This window comes from Paramisgurnus dabryanus, chromosome 7, assembly GCF_030506205.2.
Source record: "Paramisgurnus dabryanus chromosome 7, PD_genome_1.1, whole genome shotgun sequence".
Taxonomy (NCBI): Eukaryota; Metazoa; Chordata; class Actinopteri; order Cypriniformes; family Cobitidae; genus Paramisgurnus; species Paramisgurnus dabryanus.
The window spans coordinates 32,807,212-32,821,759 of NC_133343.1; the positions used below are offsets into that span (position 1 = coordinate 32,807,212).

Here is a 14,548-nt window from a genome sequence, read left to right on the forward strand (position 1 = left end):
CTTATTTTATCTAAGACATAAACATCTTGGATGACACAGGGGTGAGTAAACTATCATTATTTTGTAATGAAAGTGGAGTAATCCTTTAATATTTTAGGTCAGTTTGTTTGCCAAACAACTGTACTCCAACGTGTTGTAGGGTTGTTTAGATTTTACAAATCTATGCTGAGTACAAAAATAATATATTTATAGTGTATTATACAATCCAAAAATATCTGAATGAATGAATCATCAAGATGTCCATAGAGGCAGAGAGAGAGAAAGAGAGAGAGAGAGAGAGAGAGAGAGAGAGAAGGAGAGAGAGAGAGAGAGAGAGAGAGAGAGAGAGATTGTGGTTGTCCGTGAAGAGATGAAAGATGCTCTCACACAGCTATTGTGCCAGTAGACTGTGGTCACACCCCCATCCTGACATCCGCACCGTGATTGGCCATTATCCTGAATCCAAGCAACAGCTCCTTGGTGTCTCCTCCCCCTTTTTGTCTCCACAAAGAGCTGAACGCTGAATGAAGTGAATCTGCCTCAGACTGCTAGAATAGTGGAAACCTTTTTCCTGTCTCTCTTTCTCTCTCTCTCTCTCTCCGTCTCTTTTCACTCCCATTTCCTCTTTCTCCATTTTCACTCCCGTCTCTCTCTCACACGCGCTCCATTATATGCTCTCTAAACCTCCATCCATCCATCCATGCACAGCCTGGTGAGGGATCAGAGAGGGAAAAGCAACAGATTATGTTCTCTGAACCAAATCCAGGAACCAGCTTCTGAGATGAGACTCTTGTCATCTTAAATCACCATCCTCTCCTGCAGGCTGGATTGAAAGCAAAGAGACTTTGCAGATACCCAAACAAGATCTGTCTGAGAAGTCTGGACATCGTCTTGACCGAGGAACTTGGGGATTCAAAGTAAGCCAGGTCCACTGGGACTTCAGAGGAGACGTTTTCGATTTTTCTCTCTTGTTCGTGGCTGGCGAAGGGGCCGGTGGAAGTTAGCCAAGACGCCGCGCGCCGTGCTCCGCGTGAAGAATGCCCAGTCGCGCCTGCCCAAGCCGGCGGACACGGCACCGACGCCGGGCCTGTACATGGAGCGTTCGCAGAGTCGGATCAGCCTATCCGCTTCCTTTGAGGCCCTGGCCATCTACTTCCCCTGCATGAACTCCTTTGATGAAGACGATGCCGGTGAGTCCATGCATATGTCTGGATTTTAAAGTTCAGGGTTGGAGGTCAGGGGTGATGTTGCTGGATGGGGAAAGGTCAATTGGTGGGTTACGGTTCAAGCCCCCTGCGTGCAAAATCTATATGCTTTTAGGATCTTCCTCAGGCCTTGAGGAAGACACTAACCAATGCACTTTTTTAAGGTTTACTTTGGCCTGGATGGTTCCATAAAGGACCTTTAACATCCACAGAACCAGAAAACAAGAAAAGGTAACCTTTGAATGGTTATTTTGGGAAACCAAAATGGTTCCTCTATGGCATTGCTTTGAAGAACCCTTCATCGCACCTTTATTTTACGCACAAATTTAAGCAGGTTTCTTCAATTTTAGTAATTTTGCCCTGGTGCATTTTATCTTAGAACCTTCAACAAAAAAGCCATGCCAACCTGTCTTGAAGGAACGATAGTGTGCTTGCATCTAAAACCTGTTATGAAATAATGTAAATGCACGCAAAACACAAATTAGATGCCATCCTAATCTTTGACGTCTTCATTAATGAAAGCTTTCGTTTACAAAGTTGAACTGAAAAGCTAAAAGAGCTGTGCTTTCCTTCAAGCACGCGTCTGATCGGAGGTTAATTTCGTGCCTCAAATCCATCAGCATACATCACGGTGCTAATTTATCGTTCATTAGAAACGTCCTGACTTCTGGTGCGCTACATGCGAAGTGTTTTTGCATAATTTCCCAAGTGCATGCATGCAACTGCCTAGATTGTCATGTATTTGCATTTCCATCCTTTTCTCATTCGCCTTAATTCCTTTCAAAAACCTTTTGCATAGCTTCCGTCTTACGCAGACACACGGACTCTCTTCCCTCGGTCTGATTACAGATTACTCTGTTGGAGAGAGAAACAATTGCGTCTAGCCAGAGATCTTCATTCGATCTTTGTGCAGATTCACACACACACATTTGAACAGTAAAATGATATATTTCACCTGACATGATGTACTATTATAGCACCTGCATCATATTCACATTATCAGTCATCTGAAATATCTTATGCATTATATAATAGTTAGGAATTTGTGCATGGGTTAAATTGTGTTTTATAATTAAGTTATAATGGGCTGTGCTGTTAATTTATAGATTTAACAATCTGTAATTGTTGCAGTTGAATTGAAACCCATAGCTGCACTTTGATATATTGCATATCTAATATAATCTTCACCCAAAATGAAACACTATCATATGCAATATATAAAAGTGCACAAAAAGTAATCATTTTAATAGCAACAACGACTATCGTAAATCAATATAAACGTGCAAAACTCTGACCTATATGATCATATCACCTATTTATGCTGATACATACTTGCATAAATCAACTTAATAAATGCAAATCAGACTAATGAATATGCTAATGAACGAAGATTACCAGAACACATGCAAACACATTTTGCATGTACTTTAGTTTAACACCTTTGCTGAATTTTAAGCAATTACAAGAGACTAAAATGATAATAATAATTCACAATTCAACAAAGACATTTTGGGCATTTTTTGATGTTTGCTGAGATGCTATGGCATCATTTATGATTTCTTACAGAAGAAAAAATGCTGAACTCCGTGTAAAAAATGAACTTGTCAGCGTCACTGGTTTCATAATAACACCCATTACTCAACACTCAAACCCCAGGACATTTGTGGCCAGAAATATAGCAACAAAATGATCTTGTGGAAAAAACGAACTCCTGCATGATATTAATGCTTTTTGGATGAATCCGCAGAGAAGGCATTAATAATGACTGATTATTAGACTGTTCAAGGGGGTCTTGTGATCACGTTCTGTTCACAAACTACCTATTGTTCTGATATTTCGTTGAAAATGAATAGATTTCCCATCAACGTGATGTTTCGTCAGAGGAGTCTTAAAGAGAAACAAATGTGTAGGGATCAGTGAACCGTGCCATGCAGCATTATAGATCTTTTAAAAAACGAGTCATTACCGACTATAATTCACTTTTTAACAGGCAGTCGTGTTCTCATTTTTGTTCTGTAATTATGTTTAATAAGACTAACACTGTGTCCAATCTAGGTTTAGCACAATTGTTTTTTTGTATTTACAAAGTCATTGTGCATTTAGCAAAAAAAACATAGCGTGATGTGACACAATCAGAGCCAATCACACCATTAAAACAAGGTACTTAAGTTGCTTCATGATGTACTGAACATCATTCAACCAATTAAAGATGCCACCGTTACCATGGATACGAGAACCGCAACCTCTTATTCACATGAAGCATTGCAAATATTGTATATGAAATACTCAACATAAAAGTGATGTCCAACTTTGAACAACTGACATCTTCGCTCTTTATTTAAAAGTTGTATTAAAATATCTCATATGCATGTTGCTTTAGTGGGTTTAAAGAGCAACTATTGTCCGATTCACGATTTTACATTTCCTTTGTTGTGTAAGTGTGTATTAGTACATGTTAACGATATGCAAAAGGCACAAACCCCAAAGTAAACGATGACACGAGTTATCGTCTCCAACGTAAATCTCTTTTCTTGGACTACAACAAACATACGGATCGTATGCAACAGTTTACTTCCTGGGATTGGTGATGTAGAGAAGACCGACATTATCATAATTCCTCCCGCTTCAGACTCACAGCCTGTAAGTTAACTCCTGCTAGCATTGCATTGTGAGCGAATCTTTCAAACAAGGTAAGGAGCGTCATATTTCCTGCTTACGTCAGAGGTATTTAGGCCAATCACAATGTACAGATTAGCTGGCCAATCAGGGACACAGAGCTTTTCAAATCCGTGCGTTTTAGGATGTAAGTGAAATCTGGAGCTACAAAAATTTACGGTATGTGGAAAATAATGTGTTTTTTTAACCATAAACCACGCAAACACATTGTATTATACTAAATACACAAAATAACGTTGTTTTTAAGCAATGAGACAGGTGCTCTTTAAAGTGTAAACTAAAACTCAGCTTTGAGAATAATTTAAGTAGTTTTGCCAAAAATATTGCACAAAACATTGGGAAAGTTTATAAAGACGTATTACGCGGTTCGATGGAATGCTTGATTCTTATTGGCCAGTCATGACATTTGCAGGTTTGTTATTACCAGATAACAACCCCTCAAAACTAAAAACACACCGCAAATCATTTTGACAGGTACAGTTTAATATAACACAAAAAAAGAAATCTAAATATGTCTTTTAAAAACATAGAGTATATGACATTATATTTACAAATGATTAAACCAAATTGTGGGTTTGTAACATTTGAACGTCTTGTCTTATTTTAAAAATCGAAAGTAAACGGGTTTTCCTCGCGAAAGGTCTGCATTTATTAAAAATGAGCAAATCAAATATTTAAAATTAATATTTATTGTTCCTTACCTTACTTATTAGGTTAATACATGTGTAATAAGCAGGATAATGTACTGGCAGTCGGTTGTTATTGCGAAATAAGCAATATTTTTACGGTAACAAATAGCTGCTTATACATTATCTCTAACATAACCCAGGAAAAAACGATGACTACATATTGATTCAGTCATATTACACAACTCGGAAGTTGTTGGTATTTGGGCAAGGAGGACCTTGAGAATTGGACTAACATGATTTTAAAGATAAAGTTGATAATCTTAACTTGAGGGTTTTTATTGTATATCCTCTGCGCTCAGAGTAGGTCTGTCTGAAATTTTTTAAAGGTGCAGTGTGTAATTTTAGGAGGATGACAGAAATGCAATATAATATACATAACTATATTTGAAGAGTTTGGTTCCAAAACGCAATAAACACCATTTTTGAAAAAAATGAGTTACTGCCAAAATCAGTATTAAATCAGGTCAGTATTTAAAAGTAAATTCTTAATTTTACGCAAAATCCAATATCCGCTGTGTTATTCTGTCATCTTTTCTCCCTTTTTTCACAAAACGCAATAAACGCCACTCCTCCTTTTCTACAGAATGCAATAAATCCGCTCCACAAGTTATAGCGCACCATTCCACGCAATGTAAACAAACAATGGTGGCGCATTGAGTACACAGAGTCCTAGTTTTCCTCATCTACTTTGTACTTCGTGATCAACAAACAAACAAAAACGAAATAATACTTTAATGGCATTGATAAACCTGTGGTTTTATGTGACGGGAAAGAAATGTAAGCCATCAACATCTAATAATTTACGCGAGAGGCACTTGGGAGACGATCGCTTGTTCTCCCGACAGCATCTAGCTTCACTCGTGCTAACACATTGACCCCAGGGGATCTTATGAAAAACTTTCCATAATTTTAAAAAAGTGTCATGGATTTATTGCATTTTGTGGAAAAAATTAATTTGTTTTTATAATAAATCTTTGAAAATTAAGTTATGGATTTGATTTTTTTAATGTTTTTATAACCTTAAGATGGTATGTGAAAGTTTGTAACAGAAAATAGTGGTTTTCATCCTGCCAATTTTTTTGGAATTGAAAACACGTTTTTACCGAAATTTGTCAAAATGGATTTATTGCATTTTGGAACCAAACTCTTAATTTTCAGTGTTATATAAAGATCTACATGATGAACCATTATGTTTTTAATACCTTAGAATGAACCATTTTTATCTAAATACACCGCTGGTCCTCTTAAATAAGTCGCCATTTTGTACCGTCATGTTTTCACAGTAGCCCTAAACTGACAAACTGCTCTATAGAGCGTGTTTTGTCAGTACGTTGTCTAAGACGATGACATGTTTGTCCTATGGTGGCTACCCGTAGCTTATCTATGCATTTTGAAAGGGAGGGTGTACTTAGCTGTTGGTTGCAATTCGCAATCTCACTGCTAGATGTCGCCAAAATCTACACACAGCTCCTTTAAAGTCCATTATACGTCCATAACCTGGCAGATGTGTTGTTTTTTAAAAGTAAGCAACTAAAAAAAATTTGGTTGCAATTTTGCACCCTGCAGAACATTTCTGTGAGAATGCATGCATCTGTGGTGTGATTTTTATGGTGTCATTTGGTCTACAACTTTTGCTATTTTTAAAATACTGGGTTATTTTTAAGCCTGCTGTGGGTAAAAAAGGGACAAACCCAGTTGATGGGAAACAACCCAGCATAGATTAAATTACAACTCAGCAGGTTGTGTTCGTCCCTTTTTGACCCAGACAAAGCCGGGCCGGATCTGCACCAGAACTGCTGACTTCGGCATGGATCCGGTGCGCATCCGGCCCAGAGACTTCTGCGTTAACACAGCATTTTTTAGAGTGTAGCTTATTTTCACAATTAAAAACCAATACGAGTTCAAGATTAGTTACCAAAGCACTACAACATCCACTGAATTTTGTTTTCTCAAACTTAAATCAGTGAGCGAAAGTTTTCACTCATAGTTTTTTTTTTTCATTCATTCTGTCCAAAAATGTAATCTACAGCCACACAAGGGGGTACAACACCATATAACACACTCCCTAACCACACTGACAAGAAGTGCCCGAAGCCATTGTAACACACAACAGACCCAACTTTGCCACCCACCGCTTGTCTTGGCACATACAAACTTCATCTTTCATATCCCGTTTGCTGTTAGCACCGATTGATGCAATGTGCACTAAAAATCCCAAAAGCACAACGTGTCATGCCGCCCCCTTCCCCCAGCACAGGAACAAATCTCTACTGAAGAAATGTGAACGCTCTGAAGTCTAGAGGCTTATTAACCCTCCCACGCTGACAGGTCCCGCATTGATGCTTCTGCTCAAAATAACTCACAAACAAACACGCGCGCGCCATCACTGAGATGTCGTATGGCAGCAGACGCAGATTCGGTGTTGCATAATAGCGTGTAGTGAATCGAGGACAGCGAGAGAAGTGGAAGGAGGTCAGAGTGATTGATATTCACAGCATCCTTCTCTATTGCAAGGTGCGTGCGTGTGCACGTGTGAGATTTTTATGGTGAGAATAATGTCTTCATGCTTAAGACCATGCATGTTAATCTATTACAAGAATAGGCAGCCTTTTTAAAACTGGATGCTGGTTGATGGAGGATAATTTCTATATTTTGAAAAACAGGAAGAAAAAATCTGTATGCTGTTATTGCTTTTACAAGTAGAAATATTTATATTGGTATCACCATTAAGTATTTTCAACCCAGCGCTGGGTCAAAAAGGGATGACCCCAAACTGTTGGGTTGTAATTTAACCTATGCTGGGTTAACGACTGGGTTTGTCCCCTTTTGACCCAACGCTAGCTTGAAAAAAAACCCACAGCATTTCTTCATTCCCTTATTAAACAGCTATTTTTCACAATCCAGTCCATTCATGATGCATTAAAGTCAGAATTAAGTTATTTTGAGATGTTTTTAATACTGAAATTTAAAGATCAGAGTACTTTTTTGGGAAGAATTTCTTCACATAAACCATACTGAAAAAGCACTTTCTTTATTCTCATTTTCCCACTGCTATTTTTTATCAGTTTTTCCAGAAAAACGCGATTATGCGAACGCATGTTTTAACACATAATCAGCCAAAGTTCGCCTATTTATGCGGGGGACACATTTTGTCAAATACGCCGCACTTTCGCAGTTGTTTTTTTTTTACGTGATTATGTGACGTAAACATCATTGAAAGGATGCAAAAGCTGAAAACAGTTTTTGCAAGTTCCCGCAGTTTTTTTAAGTTCCCGCAATTTAATCACACAAAATTGCATAAATATCCCACATATTCTATTGCATTTTTTAAGAAAACGTGCCGCAAGATCAAGGATTTTTGCCGGGAACAATCACAAAAAAGCGTTTTTTCTGGAAGGACTGTTTTATTAAAGTCCAGGAATTGTTTTTAAACACAATTTAAATGTGAGAAATGTTTTGTTGTAACACATTACAAAGACTGTAAATTATATAGTTCTGAATTGTGGATTTACACCATTAAACAGTTTTTACACATTTCTGGGTTCAGGATTATTTGGGCAGAGCTAAAAGAGGAGCTCAATGATGCACTGGAGCCACCGAGCATGGCCCCGCCCCTAACACAATCCCGAGCATCCATTCAGGTTGTAGCGATATGTGAAAGTTGATAGGGATGGTAGCTTTCCCACGAGCGGGCATGGTTTCAGCGCCAACAATGGGCACGCCCCCAGCATTTAAGGGCCTATTTATTTTATTTACTTGGTGTTTTTTTCATTATTTAAATTTGGCTGGATGGTTAATAACACATTTTTTCTGTGGTGTGACCAACTGAGAACATGATTTAAAATCAGTCTTTAATTGTGACCCTATCTGTGAAATCCTAAAAAAGTATTTTTTGTGATCTACTGTTTTGAACAATATGTGAAAATATAACCTTGATTTTTTTATATTGACTGAGTAAGGTCATGTCAAAGATTGAAATCAAACTTGCTCCTAAGCTCATCATTAGATTGAGTGATTTGAGAATTTTGCAATAGGATCAGACTGAATTAGGAGGTTGAAATATTAGGTTATAGTGTATCACAGAGGACTGAATTGTCTGTTAACTTGATCACTTGATCATCTGTTGCGCTTTTGAAAATGTCACAAGACCATTTTTCATCATACAGATTGAATGTGTTTGTCTATTGCACCAGTTCAATTACTGGGAAAATGTCAGAATGACAAGTGTGTGGTTCTCAGCTGTCCATATAAGGCTGTGTGTGTGTGTGTGTGTGTGTGTGTGTGTGTGTGTGTGTGTGTGTGTGTGTGTGTGTGTGTGTGTGTGTGTGTGTGTGTGTGTGTGTGTGTGTGTGTGTGTGGTGATCTTGAATCGATGGCTGGTGAAGTGCTGTTCAATTCCCAGCCATCGTCCGCAGGTGAGAACGCAATCTGTCGGGGTTTTTTTAAGTGGAAGAGAGATATAGTCGGTCAGGGTGAGAAATCTAGCACACGATGTCCTATCAGTTTCCTGTATATGACTCATAATAATTACTCATTTTTTCATTTCTAATATATCACAGACCTTTAAATGCAGTGTGAAATGTACACCTACATGTGTCAAAGTGTTTAATTACTGTATAAACGTAAATATTGATTTCAATCAGATAGGCCATTAGACAATAATCAATAAAGAAATACATTTTGGATGGTTTATATTTAAAACTAAAACAATCCTCACATGTATAATGTATATAAATGTATAAATATGTATAAATTTATTTATTTATTTTCTTATAGATTTTTTTTATATTTTCTTATATTTATAATAGATTCTATGATGTTTTTTATATTTATATTTATAACATATTTTGTGATGATTTTTATATTTTCTTATATTTATAATAGATTTTGTGATTTTTTTTTATTTTCTTATATTTATAATAGATTCTATGATGTTTTTATATTTATATTTATAACATAGTTTGTGATGTTTTTTTATATTTATAATAGATTTTGTGATTTTGTTTTTTATTTATAACATATTTTGTGATGATTTTTATATTTTCTTATATTTATAATAGATTTTGTTCTGTTTTTTATATTATCTTATATTTATAATACATTCTGTGATGTTTTTTATATTTATATTTATAACATATTTTGTGATGTTTTTATATTTTCTTATATTTATAATAGATTTTGTAAAAAAAAAAATTCTTATATTTATAATAGATTCTGTGATGTTTTTTATATATTTATTTTTGTTACATATTTTGTGATGTTTTTTATATTTTCATTTATAACAGATTTTGCAATGTTTTTTTTATTTATATTTATAACAGATTTTGTGATGTTTTTTATTTTTTCTTATATTTATTACAGATTTTGTGATGTTTTATATTTTCTAATATTTATAATAGATTTTGTGATGTTTTTATATTTTCTTATATTTATAACAGATTTTGTGATGTTTTTCTATTTTCTAAAATTTATAATAGATTTTATGATGTTTTTATGTTTTCTTTTATTTTTGTGATTTTTTATATTTATACATAAAATAGATTTTCTGTTTAGATGTTTTTCATTAAAACATTTTGTAATATTTATTATAGGTTGTGTAATGTTTATCTTTAAAAAAATTCTTATAATCGATTTACTGTGTAGCCTAGATGTTTTTCTTGAAAACATTTTCATTTATTTATCATAGATTCTCCATTTAGATATGTTTTCCTTTTTTTATATGATCATATTCTTGATCATATTCATGTGTAAAATCTTTTCTTCCAACACCATGTGCACATGCTTTTTGCCACACGTACTCCTTTCAAGTGCAACACTGACTGACCTCTCATCTGTTGTGAGTACACATGAGCTGATATGCAGCATGCAGGTGCATGTGGTCTACACCCTTTGTGTTGGCATAGGCAATGAGAAAGCACAGTGATACAGCGATGAGCCGGTCCGTGAGCAGATGGCTGAGCACAAATGTTCAGGTTGACTTGGCTGTCATGTCCTGTATATGATCTGGAAGTGAAAAAGATGTTAAGGACATTAATCCTCAGGCTTTTTTGAGCATTACATTCAATCGATTAGCTTGAAGTGTTTAATAGTTTGTTTAGATGTGTGGTTACAAATATAATAATATTTTAATGAGAAGAAATATTGCATACTAATAGAATAATTAAACAACAGTCTTACATTAACATTACTTACAAAATAATAGGATGATACTCTTATCCAGACATGCATTCAAATTAATTTTTTAATGCAATTTGGCATCCACCGAGCATGTCTGTTTAAGTAGCCGTTGACCCGTGGATGCAATATGCTTTGTGATTCAGACACTTGAACAGTCAGCAGTCAAGGGCCAGCGAGTGGTACGACTGTTTTCGTGCGTTTGTCAGATCAGATTTTCAGGATACGATAAAGTCACACACTCGTTTGCTTAATTACTGATGCATACATGTGTTGAATTTTCTGGAGGGTGTATTTAATTCATCATAGCTATGTTTGCATGCTTTTTTATAATACTTTTACTGTATTATACAGTGGCAAGAAAAAGTATGTGAACCTTTTTCAATTTCATGGTTTTCTGAAGATTCAACTTTCAAAATGGCAGTGGAAAAGTAAATAAACCCTTAGAATTAATAACTGGTTGACCTGCAATAACCTCAACCTGCCGCTTCCTGTAGGTGTGGATCAGACATACACATCATTGAGGAGGAATTTTAACCCATTCTTCCTGCTTTTCCTCTGTCATATTCTTTGTACGTCTCATGTGTATGGCCCTCTTCAAGTCAATCCATAGCATCTCTACTGGGTTAAGGTCTGGGCTCTGATTTGGCCCCTCCAAAAAGTGACTTTGTTTTTCTAGAGCCATTCTGTTGTGTACTTGCTCCTGTGTTTTGGATCGTTGTCCTATTGCATCACTCATCTTCTACACAGTTTCAGCTGACATAAAAAGACATTCTCACATTATCTACACCAGATGTAGTGCTGTTTGTTTTTTCCAAATAGTTTCATCTTAGTTTCATCACTCCACAAAACATTTTGCAATGTACTTTTTAGTAAGCAGTGGCTTTTTTCATGGTGTCCTGCCATGGATACCCTGCTTGTTCGGTGTTTTACGTATTGTAGACTCATGAACAGAGATGTAAGCAAGTTCCAATGATGCCTTCAAATCTTTGGCTGTCATTCAGGGTTTGTTTCTTTACCTTAATGATGAGTTTTCGTTGTGCTCTTGGTGTCATTTAGACTGGGTGCCCACTTCTTGGTAGAGTAGCAACAGTCCCAAAGCGTCTCCATTTGTAGATAGTTTACCTAACTGTAGACTGGTGAATTTCTAAAGTCTTTGAAATAACTTTGTAACCCTTTCCAGCTTTATGTAAAGGAACAATTTTTGATCATAGCTCCTCTGAAAGCTCTTTTTGGCGATGCATGGCTCACATAAGTGTGTTCTTCTTTTGCAGAGCAAACTCCAAAAGTTTAAAGGGTTTTTATCAGTCAAAGTAGCTGTAGTCCACACCTCCAAACGTATTATCTTAATGAGACTCTAGGTGTGCTAAAACCTGACTCCAATGAGCTTTTTAAGGTCATTAACTCAAGGGTTCACATACTTTTTTCACAAGCAATATGAGTGTTTTTGTTTTTTCTCAATTAAGACATGAAACATCTGAATTTTCTGTGTTATAATTAGACACAATAACCTTGACTTAGATGAAGATCAGTTCACATTTTATGACAAATTTATTTAGAAAACTATGAAATTCCAAAAGGTTCACATATTTTTTTTGCCACTGCACTGCAAAAAAATGATTTTCAAGAAAAAAAACTTAGTATTTTTGTCTTGTTTTCAGTAAAAATATCTAAAAGTTCTTAAATTAACGACGCGCACTAGCTCGCGGACGGAAGGACGTCAGTTTTTTTTTAATGCTGCTTACAACATATATATAGCCTACTGTGTACAAACAAGAATAATAATAACACTACTATACATCGTTTAAAAGGTCTAAGGGTTTAGCATCAGTGTATGGTGTCCGTTTTGAGATTAAATTGCTCTATAATCATAAATATAGTATTTTATTACAGAAGTCCAGATAACAACATGCATAATATAAACTGACTCCTTACCTTTGTGCTGGTATAAGGAACGCGAATCGAATCCAGTCTGTTTCAGATGTGTGAATAACCCATAAAAACTCTCCAACAAAGTACATCCAATGACCACTGTTGACCACAAATGCGTATAATCCGTGAAATATGGATATATTTTCCATTGTTTACATCAGATTTCAGATGCACGTCTTGTAATAGATTATAATGTGCAATCTGAGGACTATTTACATCGTAACACTTGTATATGAGATCACACTCGCGTTCAAAACCAGCGCTCAAACATGATTGTACAAGTAGGCGGGAGTATAATACATAATATCCAAACAGCGCTGTCTAATATCGTGACGTCATCTGACTCGCGCGTTCCTCCAATGACTTCATGGAAAATATTGATAGACAGAACGTGTAGCCAATAAGAACACGAATTCAACGATCTTTGTGTGAAGCTTTATTTCCTGGTGTGGATACGGCATTTTATACGCTTATATAAGGATAAACAATAAAAAGAACGAGCGTGTATGCATGTAAACAAAAGACTTTTATTTTGTGGCTGACTGGCACTTAGAAAAGGCACTAGTCTTACAAAAACTCTTGCAAGAACCTCATTTTTGGGTCTATTGACTTCAAACGTGAAATATAACTTCTTTAGACTTGTGGCTTTGGCCTCATTGCATTTCTAGGTTTCACACATATATTTATCATTAAGATTTTTAGTGTTAAAAAAGATGTTATGCAAAAAAATGTTATTACAATGTACTTCAGCCTCTCTAACTTTTTTTTTTATCTTAAAATAATTTTGAAACATGGAAAACGAAGCTCAAAGTGTCTTCTATCTAATGATACCACAGTTATGCTTATACTATAAATGGTTTAGTAAAAACAGCCCTTTTAGTGAAAGTAGGTATTTTCATGGTTTCGGGCCAGAATGGGGGTGCTTTTCAAGATTAAGATGCTTTTTCTTGATAAGCAAAACGACCCAAGAAAATTAGTCTAGTTTTTAGAACAAAAATATTACATTTAAGTGATTTTGTGCATAAAACAAGCAAAAAAATCTGCCAATGGGGTAAGCAAAAAAATCTTGAAAATTTTTCTTAAACAATAAATTCAAGAACATTTTTAAGAAAAATTTGCTTACTCCATTGGCAGATTGTTTTGCATGTTGTATGCACAAAATCACTTACATTTGTTATTTTTGGTCTAAAAACTAGACTTATTTTCTTGGGCCGTTTTGCTCATCAAGAAAAAGCTATTTTTTTTAGATATTTTTACTGAAAACGAGACAAAAATACTTTTCTTGAAAAATGAAAATGTTTTCTTGAAAATCATTTTTCGCAGTGTGTAGAGGTGGTATACTGTGCTTAGGCCATATAGCGATGTTGTCTACATTTGGTGAATGATTTTAAATTGATTTCTTTAACTTTAGTCACAATATAGTTCAGCTATGAGTAACCCACTTCTAGCCAAAATAAACTTAATTTTGGTTACATGTCGTTCCTGCCTAAATATTTTTTTTTTTTGGGGGGGGGGGTTATGGTTAGACATCTAGCCCAGATTTTGCCTTGTTGATGTCTGGGGCAGTGTTTGGACAGCCATTAGACATCTTTTAAACACAAAATCGTTTATGGGAAATTGCCACTTCATTGCAGATCAAATAAAATGTATAAATTATGTTAATACAAACCAACAAGAATTAAAAAGTGATGAAACGATAAGAAACACAACACAATGTACTCCGCGTTGTAAAGTTATTCATAGATTCTTATGTGTCGTCCTCTTGCAGCTGAGCTCCGGTATATGAAAAATCAACCTCATAAAATCCCAGAAATATCTCTGCTATATTAATAAAACTCATATATTTGCTTATGACAAATGACCTCCCGAGGTCGTTTTTCTCCTCTTGCATCC

At 35.5% G+C, this 14,548-nt stretch overlaps 1 protein-coding gene across 1 annotated transcript in view; it reads left to right on the top strand.

The window, feature by feature from the left end:
- Positions 1-484: 484 nt before the first annotated feature.
- The window catches only part of rims4 (regulating synaptic membrane exocytosis 4), a 36,829-nt gene continuing 22,765 nt past the window's right edge, over positions 485-14,548 (top strand). The window contains exon 1 of the mRNA XM_065279588.2: positions 485-1,169. Coding sequence (XP_065135660.2) covers positions 1,073-1,169 — 97 coding nt within the window. The 5' untranslated portion in view covers positions 485-1,072. The remainder of the gene's footprint in view (positions 1,170-14,548) is intronic.